This window comes from Cydia amplana, chromosome Z (assembly GCF_948474715.1).
Source record: "Cydia amplana chromosome Z, ilCydAmpl1.1, whole genome shotgun sequence".
Lineage (NCBI taxonomy): Eukaryota > Metazoa > Arthropoda > Insecta > Lepidoptera > Tortricidae > Cydia > Cydia amplana.
In genome coordinates this window covers 30,813,564-30,831,113 of record NC_086096.1, presented here as the reverse complement: position 1 = coordinate 30,831,113, position 17,550 = coordinate 30,813,564, and the positions used below count along the sequence as shown (strand labels likewise).

The 17,550-nt window shown below is 38.0% G+C and overlaps 1 protein-coding gene across 1 annotated transcript in view; it reads right to left on the bottom strand.

Annotated features, from left to right (window-relative positions):
* Positions 1 to 16,493, bottom strand: part of LOC134661097 (uncharacterized) — a 56,476-nt gene extending 39,983 nt beyond the window's left edge. Inside the window, exons 1-3 of the mRNA XM_063517035.1 lie at positions 16,454 to 16,493; positions 1,512 to 1,594; positions 1,131 to 1,263 (exon numbers count right to left, since the gene is read on the bottom strand). Of these exons, the coding sequence (XP_063373105.1) occupies positions 1,131 to 1,263; positions 1,512 to 1,578 (200 nt within the window). The 5' untranslated portion in view covers positions 1,579 to 1,594; positions 16,454 to 16,493. The remainder of the gene's footprint in view (positions 1 to 1,130; positions 1,264 to 1,511; positions 1,595 to 16,453) is intronic.
* Between the last annotated feature and the right edge of the window lie 1,057 nt (positions 16,494 to 17,550).

The window sequence follows — 17,550 nt, the reverse complement described above, 5'->3', positions numbered from 1 at the left end:
TGGAGGAGGGTATAAGTAGTTAGGTAGTAGATTTTATTAAATAGTGGACTTGAAAATCTTCTGGGGGTTGAGAGAGATTATATCGAGAACAATTTTATTCAGTTAAGGGCTTGAAACTTCGTAGCCAGGTTGTGAAAGACAAATCTCATGCGTTGTATAATAATTAACAAATGAATGATTAACCGCCCCTACTGCTATCTTTTGCTGCATAATGTTCTAAGCGAATGTAGAATTTATAACCACCAATATACAAATCCACGCGTACGAAGTCGCGGGCAACAGCTAGTACATCATAATGTCGTAGAATTTTAACGTTTAAAATAACACATTTGAAAAAGTAGTCGATAAAGCAATCAAACACCGACAGATTATTAATATGTTGTAACATGACATCACTATTTTTGATCTCACATAGACAATTTACGCACACACTTGCATTTCATTTTTGGTCGCACTTTTGAAGATTGACAGTTGTTCTTGTCTATTCTAATTCTATGGGAGTCACAAACATTGTGTTGTCACTTTAACTTCATCAGTAACCGAAAATTAATTTATATTTTTTTATTCGCTGTACAGTTAAATAATGAGATTTTGGATGTAACTTTCATTGTGTTATAAAATTACTAATATTTATATATCAAAAATATTTTTTTATTAAAAAAATAATGCCGAGTTAATATTGTCGATTTCGTTGAAAACCAAATTGCCTAAAATGTGACGTCACACCAGGGGGGAGGGGTTTGCAAAATGTGACCAAGTGTGACAAGGAGGGGGGAGGGGTAAAAAAAACCTAGAAATTCGTGTGACGTAATTAATGGATGATCCCAAACTACTACGGAAAAATTAACGGATTTTCATGCGGTTTTCACCTATAAATACGAACGAGTAGAGAAGTAATTCTTGAGGAAGTTTAGGTGTATAATTTGTTAGGGTTTTGTGTAACCCGTGCGAAGCCCGGGCGGGTCGCTAGTGTTACCTAAGAATAATGGTAAGTGATAGTATTAACCTGAGAAGAAGCGAGACAGTCGGATTCCTCGCGACACCATCCCTGGCACTCGTACAGGGACAGGTTGCGAACCGTGTAGTACGCCGTGCCCGTGAAGTCCACGTCCGTAAGCGATAGTACTAACCTGAAGGACGCGGCGAGACAGTCGGGCTCCTCCCGACACCAGCCCTGGCACTCGTAAAGGGACAGGTTGCGCACCGTGTAGTACGCCGTGCCCGTGAAGTCAACGTCCGTAAGTTTCTCGAACGCGATTCGGCCTGTTGACAAACGATTATTGTCTAAAAACTTTCGACGGATAAGGAGTATAGGATTTAAATTTACATAATTAAGTGCCGTCGGAAAGTTTCTAAAATTGCGAAATGTCCACTTGGAAAATTAGCCCCTCACATTTTGACTATAAATAATAACTGAACTTGTGCCTACGGAATGTGTGCTAGAGCTGCAGATCAAACGCTGAATGTAGGTAATGTAAGTATTTTGTAAATATAATCGGTACTCTACTCACTTAGCACGAAGGAAACCTGCAGGGCCAACAGCGCCAGCTGCGGCAGCCGCAGCGCTCCGCCCTTCATGCTGCCAAGTCAACGCCTGGGAACAATACAATGCATTTAATATAACCATGTTAAGTAAGTAGACAACCTTAAACTGTGTAAGAGTTATAGTAGGGTGCGTTGGGGTAAATTAAATAATAAGTCCTCCGTAATTCCGTCGGTATCACGTGTAATATTATTAATGCTAAATGGTAGTTTGAACAATAGTGCTGGCAATATTGTTCAAACAACCATTTAGTTTTGCCATGTCACTCACTGGCCAATCCCCACTGGCACACACACGAAGTGGTTTTACTTGTATTAGAAATAAATTAGAGCGAGTGTGTAGTCTGTACAAGGGTTGCACTCGGTGTACAGGGTTGCAAGCGTTCGTAGCCCGTAACCGCCTACCAGACTATGTTAGCCACCAACATGATATAAAAAAAATCCTTATTTTACTTTTATTACAGTTACGAGAAACAATTATTATGGGATCTATACCTTTTTCATTAGCTGTATAAGTATCAAGGGCAATGTATTAATGAAAAGAATCGATCTATTGATAAGATCCATTATAAACATTGCAATGAAGGTGTTAATACACTCTAGAAAGTAACCTCGGCCGCGTTCAGAAGAATAAGACGATAGGAATTAATAAAAACAAGAATAAGTACTTCGTAGAAAGTCTGGCAAAAAGTTCATACTACGTTCCGACATAGTTCTGATCTGAAGCTCACCGTCCCAATTCTTTAAGTTGTGTGTACAATGCGCAGGTATTGTTATCATGTACAATGAGTAAAATCGAAAGGCCGCGTCTGTTGTACTGTAGTTGCAAGTACATATTATGTTACTTATTAAAATTTCTCTTTGCCATTAAGTTTGGGACTATGAACATACATAATTTAATGACTGTCATGTACCTAACATTTGTTTATAGCGAATATGTTTCTTTGTCAAGAACAATTAGTAGCTCCAGCTGTAACGATAATGATACGTAATGTAGTAGAAGTGTAATAGCAATGTAAGAAAAAAGAAGATCGTTTATTTGCCGGCCGGGGGGAGTAAGCATCACGCGCGCAGACCGGCGGCGGCGGCGGCGATGGCACATTAGGCTGATGAGGCCGCCCATCACCGGCTGAAACTCACTTCCGGTGATTTGCAACTCGAATGCGGGTCAAGATCACCGCGGTTGCAAGCACGAAAGCTAATAGGAAAGTCAGTGACACGAATTTTCATTTACTTTTTTGCATCGCAATATCGCTTTCACTAGTTTTTTTATTAAGCCGAATGAATGATCATTTGTAAACGTGAAAGTAAGGCGATTGTTGTATGTACTATCTATTTAGAAACCAAATGAAATATTTTATACATAGTTAATGATTCGAACAGCTTTCCACTATTCTATAACGTTATGCACGATCTAATAATATGTTCAATAGCAAGGCTAAATTGAGTACACATTGAATACCAAATTTTTGACGTTCATTCAGATAATGCAATGGAGCATAAATCTGCATTTCTTTGCTCAGTCAAAAAGCGTAAGAAATAAATTATGTGTAGGTACTCGAACACGTTACCGCTACTCGAATCAATCACAAGTAAAAGTAACGACTTTTGATCTTTGTGAATTTGTTATATGCGTCAGTTTTACATAAAATGTTTATCAATGCGGACTCTAGCCACTATGCCGAATAGATTTGTTTCCTAACAGGAATTTACTCAAAGATACAATTTATGATAGCGTTTCTAACGCAAACTTGATATTTACTCGCCTTGTACAGCTTGTGCGTCGTGCCGGAAGCCGCTGGAACAGTTACCTCGCCTCTAACACCAGCCCCGACGACCAAGCCGAGATATTCTCCCACCGTAACCTAACCTTACACACCTTACTTATTGATACACATTCGCACTAACACAACCGCACCGTTGCAAGAGGCTATTCTTTCCGGAATGACACACATATTCCGGGTCAATTGACTTGCTCATATTTGCTTAAAGGCGCGCTAACGATACACTTGTTGTGGGATTTGCAGCTCTAATTTCATGCTAAAATCTAACAATATATATTTTGTAACCGATTAGAGCATGAGTTGCGTTCGTGCGCGCGACTCCATACATCTAGCGCGACTTCAAGTATGGAGTCGCGCGCGAGAACGCAACTCATGTTAGACCGCCAGCTCATAGATACGAGTAGGTAAATGGAAAAGAGATGGTAATTTTGCTTTCCCTCAAAATTATTTTTTATTTCATTTTTGTAAACCCCAATTTTTAAGAATCAAGGAATTGGATTAAGCCGTAATTATACAAATATACAGAGTATATTTTTTATATAAGTATACTAGGGTGCCCCGGGTGCCTTACTGAGCATGGTCCGATATCCTCTTGGCCGGTTTTAATAAAACATGTGAAAGTTTGTTTTGTACATTACTTACCTATATTATACCTACTGGCGCTTACTACCTAATCATCATTGGTCATTGTGGTTGTATCAAAAATACATGCTTTATTACATACCTATATACTTACATTGCTCGTTAAATCATATTTATAGGTTTATAATAATAAGTATACCACCTATGTACTTATTATTGGACCGGCGTCGACCAAAATTAGTTAAGAACAAAATATTTCTAAAACTAGTCGTCCAATCTGTTAAAGCGTTAAATTACGAAACACCTACCTATCAATAAAACAAACTTCCCATTAACGAGGCAATTTTGAAATCAATCGACTGTTAGTTATTAATCGCGCTACCAACCGGCGCCTTAATGCTGTGTGAACTAACGAGATAAATATTATAATCATAAACGGGACGGAGGAAGCGGTTAAATTCCGAACGGCATCAGAACAGTAACTACCCATGCCGTATGCAGATCGCAATTAACGTACGAGCAGAAGAACACGGTGATGTGATTCATATGTCACATAATGATTGTAACAGTTATATCACGATGCGCAAGAGCGTATCGCGGAGGCAAGCACAGTGCAACCACCGCTGCGCACAAGATGCGTACACAAATAGCCCAATTTAACGGTTAAACCTACTTACTTCCGACGTCGTCGGTAGATCATAACCACAGTTTGCTAACTCGAAAACTAAAAGCATTTCACGTTATAACAGTGAACTAGAGCGTCACGTTTACAACGTAATGCCACATGAATATCATAATGACAGGCCACTGTAATATTTTTTTACTTCACACGGCCGTCTTTGTCATAACCTCATAACATTGTTCTGCAGTGTTAGGAATTATGATAATCAATTATACAATTTAAACAAAACCTACTATAGTACTAATACTGGTGGAGAACATCGAACAATGCAGAATATTTTAATGAATCAAAGCCAATAATCATATCTAATAATCAAGTAATCAACGTGACCTTATATTATGCATGAAGACGATTTTCATTAAATATACAATAGCTTTGCGTTCCCATGCCGCCTCCAAATGGATTAGTAGTAGGTAATTTCAATATGGATGCGCTACTATCTGACCTGTGTAATTATTTACCACGCTGCTTCGTACAATGAAATTACAGTTCATATTTCCTGTTAGCTGTCTCTGCCTACACTTACACACAGTGGGGTTACGTCTTAATGCTATGTGAAAAGAAAGGGTTATCAAGTCGTATTGCGATCCACACAATGGAACTGCTAAACAAGAAATAAAATTACTTTGAAATTGCAACGAAGCATGCCCATCCATTATTCTACCTTATTTGTCGGCAAAGACGTGTCGTTGGAAATGATGTAGCTACATATGTGTAAAATCAAATAGAAAGCAAAACCTGACCTAAAAATATGAACTGACCAATCATCATTGTAATTAGTGACCGTGACTGTCGATCGCGGTCATAAGAGGTAGTAAGCCGTAACAACGTTCCGGTATGCCACGACTTGTCATTAATTTAGTTAATAGCACCTATTAAGCTTTAATTTATCGTGTTTCAATTCTATAACTTGACCTCCTTTTTAAGCGCGATTGCATTTCTTTTACTTTAAGTAGCCATTAACAACACACATGCATCAATAGATTGAGTTAGTGTACTTATCTATTTTTTTTTTCAAAGTTGATTAAAATAGTAGCAGCTTGCTGAAACTATGTGACAACTTCTGTCATTAGTAGTTATATAATTAACATTTATATACGCTTTAATTGCTGACTTTACCCCTGACCTTTCCACCTCTCTTAAATCTACCTAAAAACCATCAGATAGATGCCAAACTAGATGTTTTCCATCAGAGTTCCTTTAGCCACCTTCTGACCACCTTTATTTTATTTTGTTTGTCACACAAGTGAAAAAACAACTGAATGTGATGACGAGTTCACCGCGTAGTGTTTGACAATGCCGACGGGGACAACCGGGTTCCGTTCAACCAGATTTCATAAAAACTTCAAGTGCATCCACAATTGCGGTCATGAAAATGTTTTTACATTTCCTTCTTACTCCAAAGACGTTTAAAGGTAAAAAAAGTGTACTTAACGTACCTATACCTATGTTATTTACTTAATACCAAATTCGAGCTTAAGAACAATTCACTAGTAGGTATTATCTGGAATGCATTACAATATTTAAACACTAATATGCAGGGGAAAATATATTTATAAATAAATAAATAAAAATAAAAAAGCCTTATTTTTCTTACAAAAAATAAATGTTACATACTTTTAAACAAACGTATTTCTACAAATTATTTATAGCCGTCTTTAATTTACTCGTAAAGGGTGTTACTAGTCTTAAGTACTTAGACAGCTTAGATTTCTTCCGAGTAAAATCTTTCTATTCGGAGCGATTATTTCCGAAAATATTCACGCACAATAAAATTGTTCTTGAAGACCCCTATTCGTTTTGAAAGACCTGTTCAACGATACCCCACACACCATGGGGTTAAAGCGAGAAATAAAATTCACCACCTCACGTGTAGGGGACCTCTCCTATACGTGAGGTGGTGAATTTTATATAGGTAGTGAATTTTTTATAGAGGTACCTTTACGTTAACATACCTAAATATGTTGGTACGGGTAATTAATCTTTGGGACACAGAATTGCGATCACATTGCAGCGAGTGCTTTTAAACGATGAGCCGAGGCCGTATGTCACAGGCATCACGGCTCCACGGCAGTAGCCACAATGTTCCGAACTTGACCGCCGCGGTAACGGTACTGCGCGCGCGCACCGCGCCGCAGGACGTACACTACCTCCCACAGACACCGCATGACGCATTTACAAACACTCGCTGAAGACTACAAGCGTATCTTGTTTATGATGGATATTTGTAAGATATCTGAGAGTTGAATAAAAAGGGAACAAAAAGCACAGTATTTCATATATTGATGTAAGTCAAGAAGTGTTTGACAACACATGCCAGTAAGAACACTAAGAACAGAAAAATAATTTATTTATTTACTTAACCTCCAACAGTTTATATTTATAGGAAACCTAGGCAAGTCAACTGACATGACGGTTGACGGTTGAGCTCCCACACTGAAATTAATATGGAGCGCCAATATGTCGTAGCCGCGTGTCTTATGCTATAAGTATGTATATTCAAAGTAGTAGAGTGATCTGTGGCGCAAAACAATGCTCGAGCGTACGAACTACGAACGGCAGGTTACTCGGCTGACCCAATTATCCTCACAACTGGGCCATATGTTTTCGAACGCGTGTGAAATTTTGCGTTGTACTACCACATACTTTCACATTGTTGAGGATGTATGTGAGTAGATGAGAATTTTAATTTATCCGTTAAGAAATAGATTAGGCTCCCTAGGTCGCGACCTCAATATTTACAGAATTACCTACTTCTAGAGGTAATACATGTTAATAATTCTGAAATTAGTATAAAGGATGACTCACGTTAGATCGCACGTGTCCGGGCCGGAGCTTCCGGAGCTTCGTTTTCTATGGAAAGTATCACGTGATCACCTGTCGTCTGTCATAGAAATGTAAGCGCCGGAAGCTCCGGACACGGCTCAGTCACGTCACGGCCCGGTCTAACGTGAGTCCTCCTTAAGTACTATAAGTAGTTCTAAAAAAGTATTGTTTTTTGTATATTCAATATTAAATACCTACATTAAGAGTTTTGTCTATGAATAACGAAACCGAGAATTATATGTATTTGTTGCATATTTTTACGCGTATATAGGTATGTAGGTACGCACAAACACTACGTACTATTTTGATTCTTTATTTTAAATCAGTTAATACATATTAAAACCAATAGCATATTCCAAAACAGGACAACCCTAAACTACACGCTTTTTTTAAATGCTTACACCGAAAACTAGTCAGTGTTGCCACCACATAACGACTTTCAACTAGATCGCCCCTAAGTATATAATACTATCGCCCCCAACATCGCTCAAATCACTGAGCCGAGCAAATAAAAAAAAATCTTACACTCACTACTTTCGAGAGATTTCGACTAAAGAACAGGGTCCCCTGCTGGTAAAACCGCCTGCAACGTCCAGGTGAGTCCTCAGTCTTGGTGTATGCTATTTAAAGTACCCCACAGCCCACTGCAGTATTATATTGCATAAACACGCACCAAGCCTAAGACATTCGTCGTTGATGTTTTAAATTTTTATCTGCAGTCATTTAAAAAATGAGCCCTGACTGGCTATCACAACGCCGCATTACTGCAGTGCCCCTGCCTGCATTCTTCTCATGAATAATTAAATGCATTTATTCGTTACTTCAGGATGGTGTGGTTATCTAGAAACCGCGGTCAGAATGTAGCCTGCAGAACGGTCTCGGCGACCACTCGTGGCGCAAGTGCAAACTCTAATGCGACTATAAATTTTATAGCTAACTTTTAGCCGGATATTAACGAGTCACGCCAGATAATTTTATAGACGTGTCAGCATTTTGTGATGCCGAATTCCCTATTTTTTGTAGCTATCAAATAGCAGAAATTGTGCCGATCAATCACTGTACGAGTATTGTCCGATCTTCAATAATTTTCAATGCTTTTTTTTATTGTGTAATTTGCTATTTTTACTGTTGGAATGAAACATTACAAATTACAATGCATGTGAAACATTGGAGAGTGCCGATCTGGCAATGTTCTTTTCTTTGAATAGTTAGTTTTCTGACGATTTGACCATGTAGTTAGGCAAAAGGCAAATACTTTAATCTTTAACGCCATTTGTTTTTAGCTTGGTCCAAGCAGTGATGAATGCACCACGACTTCGTTAACAGCCTCCTTGGACTTGTGCGGGGCAGTCGTGAACCGGGCACAGATACATCGGTACAAGCTGCAGAGGAAACCTAGCCTTTGTGAGACTAGCCGCGAATTCCTATTGGTTAGCGCCGCGGAGTCGACTACTCTAGTGAACCAACAGATAACGTTGAGGGCCGGTAGATACAAAGCTTAATTGTCTATTGACACTGATTATATTCAGATCTGATGTTTATGGTCACGGGAAACTGTTAGATAAGATAAGTAGAACGGATTCCTTGACTATAGACATTTGGATCGGAATTTATTCAGAAAGGTACACATCAGATCTGAATTTGTGAGAACTTTTAGACAGTTTAGACAATCAGGTTCTGGACTCTGATGATGTGTCCATGAGCTATTTACTGAAGGACCATCGCCGAGCATGAATCACTTGATGATATTGAAACATTACAAAATAAGCCGTGAAAGGGTGCGCCTTTGGTGCGGTGACAATATACTTAATCGTGAACAAAATATTTAGTTCTTGCCGACAACCCATCTTCGAACGGAGAAAATTCGTATTAATTCGATTAGCCGTTCGACTCGTCATAAGAATGGAATAACATCTCTGCCTACGCAAGAAAGCCGGCCAGTTTTGCATAGCCTCTCCGAGTTTAATACTTTGATTACTAATTAAATCGTATAATTAAATCGCAACTCGTAAAGCCAGATATCTAGACTCTCATTAAGGTTGTTTTGATTGCCTTTAATCTCGTGTTTCCTCGGTTTACTTAACCTAGTTTTGCTAGCAAGTTTAGTTAACATTCCGTTTGCCCCGATTAGTACGTATATAATTTAACCGATTACTATATTTAGCATTAAAACAGTACTTTCAAGTACAAATAAATAAACGTCTTTGAAAACCGGCGGGTGTGCTTTAAATATAAATGACTCCCATAAAATGAACGTTTGGCTGTAAAATTTAAATAATTAAATCCTGACGTACTCTAAATTTTCTTTAGGAGTATTTTTACTAAAACTGTAATTCTTTCCCGAGGCTGACATTACAGTTCTAATCTAAGACAATAAATCTAAGAAAATAATTTGGTTTGTTCCCTAATTGTACTAAATATATTATTTATTTTTTACATATTTAAGTATACTGGTATTAAGTATAGGACTAAATTACGTAATTGTTGTTATGCTGAATTATAGAAAATAATAAAAGCTATTGAAAAACAAATTCTAACGTCAGGCTAGTAGCTTAATCGTTCATTTATTGGTGATAGTTATACAACTTAATTACGTAACCAAGACAAGACCAGTCAGGAGGGTTAATCCACATATTGCGTCGACGCTGTGCCAGGAGCAAACGATTGTCAAGCAGATCTTGTCAGTAGAAAAAGGCGGCAAACTTGAAAAATGTAGGCGCGAAGGGATAACGTCCCTTAGAAAATTTGAATTTCGCGCCTTTTTTACTGACAAGATCTTCTTGACCATCTATAATTAAAACCCGGCCAAGTGCGAGTCGGTATCACGCCCCCAAAGTTCCGTAATCACACACATCAATGGGCAGAAACTTGAATTTAACAAGAGCATTTTTTTATTATTGACATAGACCCTTATTTAATGCAAGGTACCAACCAGGTTTATTTGAAACGCTTTACAATAGGCTATTAAGCAACTTTTTAACGAAAAAGACAAATCGCCAGACGGAAAAAACATACGCCGTTAAAGTATTCCGCTACGTAGGTCACTCGATAAGTTTTGAGATGCTCGAAAATAAAAAATCGATCGCACCTGTTCTATATAGATATTATATATATATCTATAAAAAGCAAGTTAATTCCAAAATAGAACACAGTTGGTTTAGTTAGAGGAATAGAACTGTGTATAGAGAATGATAGAGAGTACGAGTATTTTGAATAAAATGGCACTTTTTTTTTGAAAGCAAATGTTTGGTTTTTTGATAATAACACAATAATCACTATATCCATGCCTATAAGATTTGAGGAGTTCCCTCAATTCCTAATGGATCCCATCATCAGAACAATAACGTTCTTAAATGTTAATCGCCAACACAAACCAAGTCCGGTATAATCGTAATAGTCCTTTTCAAGACTAGTACAAAATGATGCCTTTATGTGTCGATAATAAACGCCAGCGCGTTAGCCCTGCGAGCAATACAATTATAGTTATTATTAAACTGCATTCAGCCTGACAATAAATACTAGCAACTGGGACTGATTAGATATATAAAGATATGTAGGTAAAGTAATTAAATAATAATCCCTTTGGAATTTGTATGTAATTGAACGGGTAATTTATGCTCATTAATATTATGTCAGTTTTGAAACTTAATTTTTTTAGGGTTTCGTTTAGAATGGAAGCCTACGTGACTCTATTACTGAAGGTTACATTCGAATATTGACTGGAGTAACGTTACGGTAGCACCCTTACTGCTGCAATGACGCAGCGTTCAAAGTTATTTTATCTTGAAATAAAAATCTTTTTTTTTTCCTGGATCTTTTAGAGATGCGTTCTATGGATGCGTTAGGTATATGAAATTATAATAGTTTTCAAGTTCAACTACAATAATAATATTTTCTGAAACAAAGTAACATCTGAAATTGATCTAACTGAAAGTGACCCAAACGGACTTGGTTAATACTGTTTGGTTTAAGCAACAGTCATTAAAACTTGAAAAAGGTATATTTAAGTATTTTTTTTTGTGTGATTTGATTGTTCAGCAAGTAGGTACCTACCGTAAAATATGCCTACTTTACTCTAAAATTACTCCATAATTCGAAATATATTTTTATTGAGATATGCTTGTGATATAGATTTCATACAGACATATAACAACAGTTGGAATAGCCTTATAGGGACAACGAATAGTAAATTTCATTTTACAATCATCGTATGGCTCTCCCCAAGTATCAACAAAAAAAGAATTTTCGATATTAATTTACTTAATCTGACAAAGTTAAATCTATAGAAGGCTCTTAACACAATCTAGTCGAAAGAGCTTCTAAAAGTGTTCTAAAACCTGCAAAGCGACATCAAAAGACTGGCAACATAAACTCGATAAATGTTAAAAGCTTTATAGTGAAACCGGCGATTACATGTAATGAATCGTTTGAGTAGTTTACGAGTATTTCGCTCTCATTATTCTGAGTGCATTTTACAAGCAGTTCAATGTCAATATCGAGGTTTGCCATTATACTGCATTAGATGGACAATTGACAGTAAACACTTCATCGGAATCGATAGTTAGTTGCATTAGCTGAATAGCTCGCACCCGCGGCAAGACAACCACCGTGCCGTGTTGCCGGCCAGTGACTCGCATGTTGTTCGTTAATACGACTTAATACGACTTTATAGGTACTTATTATTAAAACTTTCGATCCGTGTACAGTAAAATAATTTAGTGTAAATAAACTTCATATTTCAGCCCTGGTTTTTGAGACAAGTTCTTATTACACGACTGCCCAAAAAAAAGAGTGTATTGTTTTCAGCGTTCATGTTTGTATGTATATATGTATGTGAGTTTCTTTATTCCACGATAACTTCAGAATGCCTTAACCGATTTAGATGTATGATACATCATTAGAATCCTTACGTCATCCCGGGTGACATAGGCTATGTGACGTCATTACAAAATCAATATGGCGGACTTAATACGCCATATTACGCAACCTTAAGAAAAAAAATTCTTGCAAACCCATCGAGTAGGGCATCAAAATGAAGCGCTTTGAAAGACGATCAATAATATATATACAATATGAGGGTTTAAGTACAATTTTAAGAAAGTAAGAATTTACAAAATATATTAAGAAAAGCTAATCTCATAAAACCAAATATTATCCTATTGTTGGGATATTAAAAGGAAGTGGTTTCCCGCTGATCATAAAAAAAATTTTTATACATACCTAGGTATTATATTGATCATATTTTACTTGTTTTGAAACCAAGCCCATATGTTCTAAATTGCGCTAAGGGAATAGAAAAGTGTAAATAAGTTCTTTGTAGAGAGTCTGAGATTGTAGAGTGCGTCTTCAGATACAACTCTGCACCGACTTTGACGGAACAAAGTGTGAAAGTGTCATTATAACCGTATATTTTTATACGTATTTTTATATAAAGCTCGAGATACACTTCTAAGTTTTACTTACGTATGTAGGGACAAAGCTATTTGTTAGAATGAGATAATGATATTCATCTCTCATTCTGTAGTATAGCTGTGTCCGTACGTAGTACGTACGTAAGTAAAACTTAAGACAGATAGGCTCTTCCTGCAACTTCCCCGAGTATTTTAATTACGAAGGCCGAAGGCCGAACTCCGCTTAGGGCCGACGGTCCGAAGCGTAAGGCAGGTGCGTGCTTCCTGTAACTTCCCCAAGTATCCTAATTGCGAAGGCCGACGGCCGAGCTTTGCGTAGGGCCGAAGGCCTGGAGCGTCGAGCGTAAGAAAAGTGCATGCTTTCTTTAGGTTTCCCCAAGTAACTTAATTGCGAAGTCCGAAGGCCGAGCTTCGCGTAGGGCGGAAGGCCCGAAGCGTAAGAAAGGTGCACGCATTCTGCAGCTTCCCCTAGTTTTTTATTTGCGAAGGTCGAAGGCCGAGCTTCGCGTAGGGCCGAAGGCCCGGAGCGTAAGAAAGGTGCACGCTTTCTGCAGGTTCCCCAAGTATCTTAATTGCGAAGGCCGAAGGCCGAGCTTCGCGTAGGGCCGAAAGCCCGGACCGTAAGAAAGGTGCACGCTCTCTGCAGCTTCCTCAAGTTTCTTAATTACGAAAGCCGAAGGCCGAGCTTCGCGTAGGGCCGAAGGCCCGGGGCGTAAGAAAGGTGCACGCTTTTTGCAGGTTCCCCAAATATCTTAATTGCGAAGGCCGAAGGCCGAGCTTCGCGTAGGGCCGAAGGCCCGGAGCGTAAGAAAGCTGCACGCTTTCTGCAGCTTCCCCATTATCTTAATTGCGAAGGCCCAAGGCCGAGCTTCGCGTAGGGCCGAAGGCCTGGAGCGTAAGAAAGATGCACGCTTTCTGCAGCTTCCCCAAGTATCTTAATTGCGAAGGCCGAAGGCCGAACTTTGCGCAGAAAGGTGCACGCTTTCTGCAGCTTCCCCAAACATCTTAATTGCGAAGGCCGAAGGCCCGGAGCGTAAGAAAGATGCACGCTTTCTGCAGCTTCCCCAAGTATCTTAATTGCGAAGGCCGAAGGCCGAACTTTGCGCAGAAAGGTGCACGCTTTCTGCAGCTTCCCCAAGCATCTTAATTGCGAAGGCCGAAGGCCGAGCTTCGCGTAGGGCCGAAGGCCCGGAGCGTAAGAAAGATGCACGCTTTCTGCAGCTTCCCCAAGTATCTTAATTGCGAAGGCCGAAAGCCAACTAATAGGCAATAATTATGTAGTTGCAGAGATATTAAGCCATATAGCACTTTTCAATACGTCTGGTTTTGGGTCAGACCTAGTTAGGTTTTTAAGCACGTTTTATGCTAACATATCAAAGATCAACGTGATGAAATCTCCTTGAAGCAACTAAATTGTCTTAGATCATAAGAAATGTGGTTGGTTTGTATGGTCACTAAAATGTATAAAATAAAATTAATTAATTAAAAATTAAAAACACGACTGCAGTTTAAAAGCGAACTGAAAAGCTAGAAATAATTTTTAGTTATGTTAGGTACTCAACATAATGAATGTAAAATAGAATATAAGTGTTCAATCAGGGTCATAAACAGCAATCGGAAAAGTTTAGGCTCATTTAGGATCGTGACTGTACCTGCATATTTTATTTCGATTGCAGTCGGGGACCTTGATATATTGAAATTTTCCCATTCACAGGTCCCCGACTGCAATCGAAATAAAATATGCAGGTACAGTCACGATCCTAAATGAGCCTAAACTTTTCCGATTGCTGTTTATGACCCTGATTGAACACTTATATTCTATTTTACATTCATTATGTTGAGTACCTAACATAACTAAAAATTATTTCTAGCTTTTCAGTTCGCTTTTAAACTGCAGTCGTGTTTTTAATTTTTTTTTTAATATCTGTATCTGTATCATCGAAGCCTTCAATAAGTAGGTAGATACGGAATTTTAAAATATAATGAACACTGACAAAAAAGTTCCGAATACCTTTTAATGCGGCGAATACGAATATTCGTTTTCGTTGCATCACTAATTATTTATATCTCTAAATGGAGAAAATTTATTGATATAAATAAATGTATTTATAATACCTACGGACATTGAACGGACTTTCCCTTGCTAAACAAGCAACAACGGTTGCATTCCGGGAGTGCCGATAGAAGTGCAAACTCACCTCACTATGTTACCGACGCCCGGTAACACGATACATATTTAGCGGAGGTATTATATTTATTTATTATATATTATTATCATTCTCAAATAAGATCACACTTTTTCATTGACATGTTTATTTACATACTGCCATGACAACGTCAAATTATTTGAACATTAGGTAAAGAGTCTTGAAAAGGAGTCCGCAACATAAATGTCAAATAGCATTGAGTTTTTCTTTATTGATTTAAATGCCATTTAAATTATGAGTCGCCACCTTACGGGGCTTACGGTTACGTGATCGCCCTACGCCCCTTACGGTCACGTCTTACGCCTTACGCTGTCTCGAGTTTATCATTTTTTCCCCGCCTCAAAAAGTGCCCAGCGCCGCTAAAGAAGATTTCACTTCAAAAATGTAATAGATTAAAGTAACGTAAAAGGCAAACCAGTGCATTCATGCGTCTTCATTTATTGTAAGACATGCAATCACGTCGGTAAGTCGAACGCGAGACAAAAAGCGGCACCTGACCGAGTTCAGTCGCATCCCACGGACTATTGTTGCCATGTGTACCACCGTGTCAGGTAGCTCTCTAATGGCTCCCTACACGATGGGCCAACGCCGGCCACTCCAAGGGACGCATTTATGCGTTAGAGGGAGCAAGTGATATTGCTATCTCATTCTACCGCATGGCTGCGTCCCTTGGAGTGGCCGGCGTTGGCCCATCGTGTAGAGGAGCCATAATACTTTTGTGCTATGTGCACGACTGTAGCGCCTCCTGTCCTGCCTGACCATGAGCCACATTAGTTATTTTCCTTCACAGGAACTGACACCTAAAATTTGGGCCCACAAAAGTTCTCAATTTTTCATTTTTTAACATAAGTAGCATGTGCTGTCATTGCTTTTAGTTTCTCTGTCATCCTGGTACCTACTGCTGATCGAATCGACTCAAAGTATGTACCTACATATCTAATACCTTTAAACGAGCAATTCTTGTTTATTTATATTCTAATACCTTTAAACGAGCAATTCTTGTTTATTTATATATTTATTTATTTATTTATATATATATTTCGGGGATCTCGGAAACGGCTCTAACGATTTCGATGAAATTTGCTATATGGGGGTTTTCGGGGGCGAAAAATCGATCTAGCTAGGTCTTATATCTGGGAAAACGCGCATTTTCGAGTTTTTATATGTTTTCCGAGCGAAGCTCGGTCACCCATATATTATATAATAATATAACTAAAGAACAAGTCCAAAGTCCCCAGATGGAATTAAAAATTCATGCTACCTTTATTCAAGTTGTAAGGATCCAGTAAGTTACTTAAGCAGAAGCAAAATTTTTATTTGTCTCCCAATATTTATTTCCCTACCAGTATAAAATAATCATGACCCAAGATACCTCAGTTAAATCTACAATTATCAGACACTAAAATGGTAAGTAATCACCTGTGTAGAAGATGCTTCGCTCTCTGATTCTTATTTCCTGCAACAATAACGAACATTACATTAATACTCGTAAAAGGAACACAACGACTTACATTACAATATGTACACCAAGGGCATGAAGTGACCCATTTTTACCCGAGGCAATTTTTTGTTGCCAAAATAGTAGACGAGGGTAAAAATGGACATTTATGCCCTTGTTGTACACTCTGCTTTTCACTTCGATTGCGAGGAAAATAAAACACATTTTCACGGCAATTTACACCACGAAATTGTCGTAAAGCGAAAGAACATAATACATAACCAATTCCCGCCAACTAACTTTTAATTTTTTTTTTTAAACGATAATCGACTCCTATTTTATGTGATTTACTAAATTTAATGACAGAAAATACGGATTTCTAATAAATTGTAGCAAAAATAAAATAATATAACAAGTTTTGTCATCTACACAATTTTATTGCTCAGTAAAATTGTGCAATATGTTTTAACTGTTTGGCTGTTGAGACCGATTACCTTAGTCTTAGAAGAAAATTTTACTTTTATGATCTAGAGCATAAAATGCGATTTTATGTCGTCTACGCACGACATAAAGGTGCACTTTTTGAGCATGAGAAGTGAAAAAGTTAATAGCCTCCCGCTTAAACTAAGTTTACAGTGAGCATGTACTAGTAATTGGTGAGAAATTCCACATTACACTGCTTTCTACTGTTCTAGATAAAGCCATTACCGCAAAATATCCGTGACGTGAAGTGCTAACCATTGTTGGGCGTGCCAATTCCAACCACAGCGTTGCTTCTATATCGTTTTCTGGGGTTTATAGTGCTAATATTTAGGACGCGGTCTGGTCTGGATTGTTTAACATGGATTATGACTATAATAAGTACCTAATAGTTATTAAAAACAACACCCATAATGTTTTTAACAGAATATCAGCTATCGTTTCTAGTAGGTACCTACTATTTCACTGAGGCAAACACAGCTAACCAGAGACTCGCTAACAATAAAACTTTTAATGTGCAGCCATAAATAAACTAAGTAATAAAAAATTTAATTAACGTTCGGTTGTAACTAATCTTCACTCGCCAGGATAATTATCT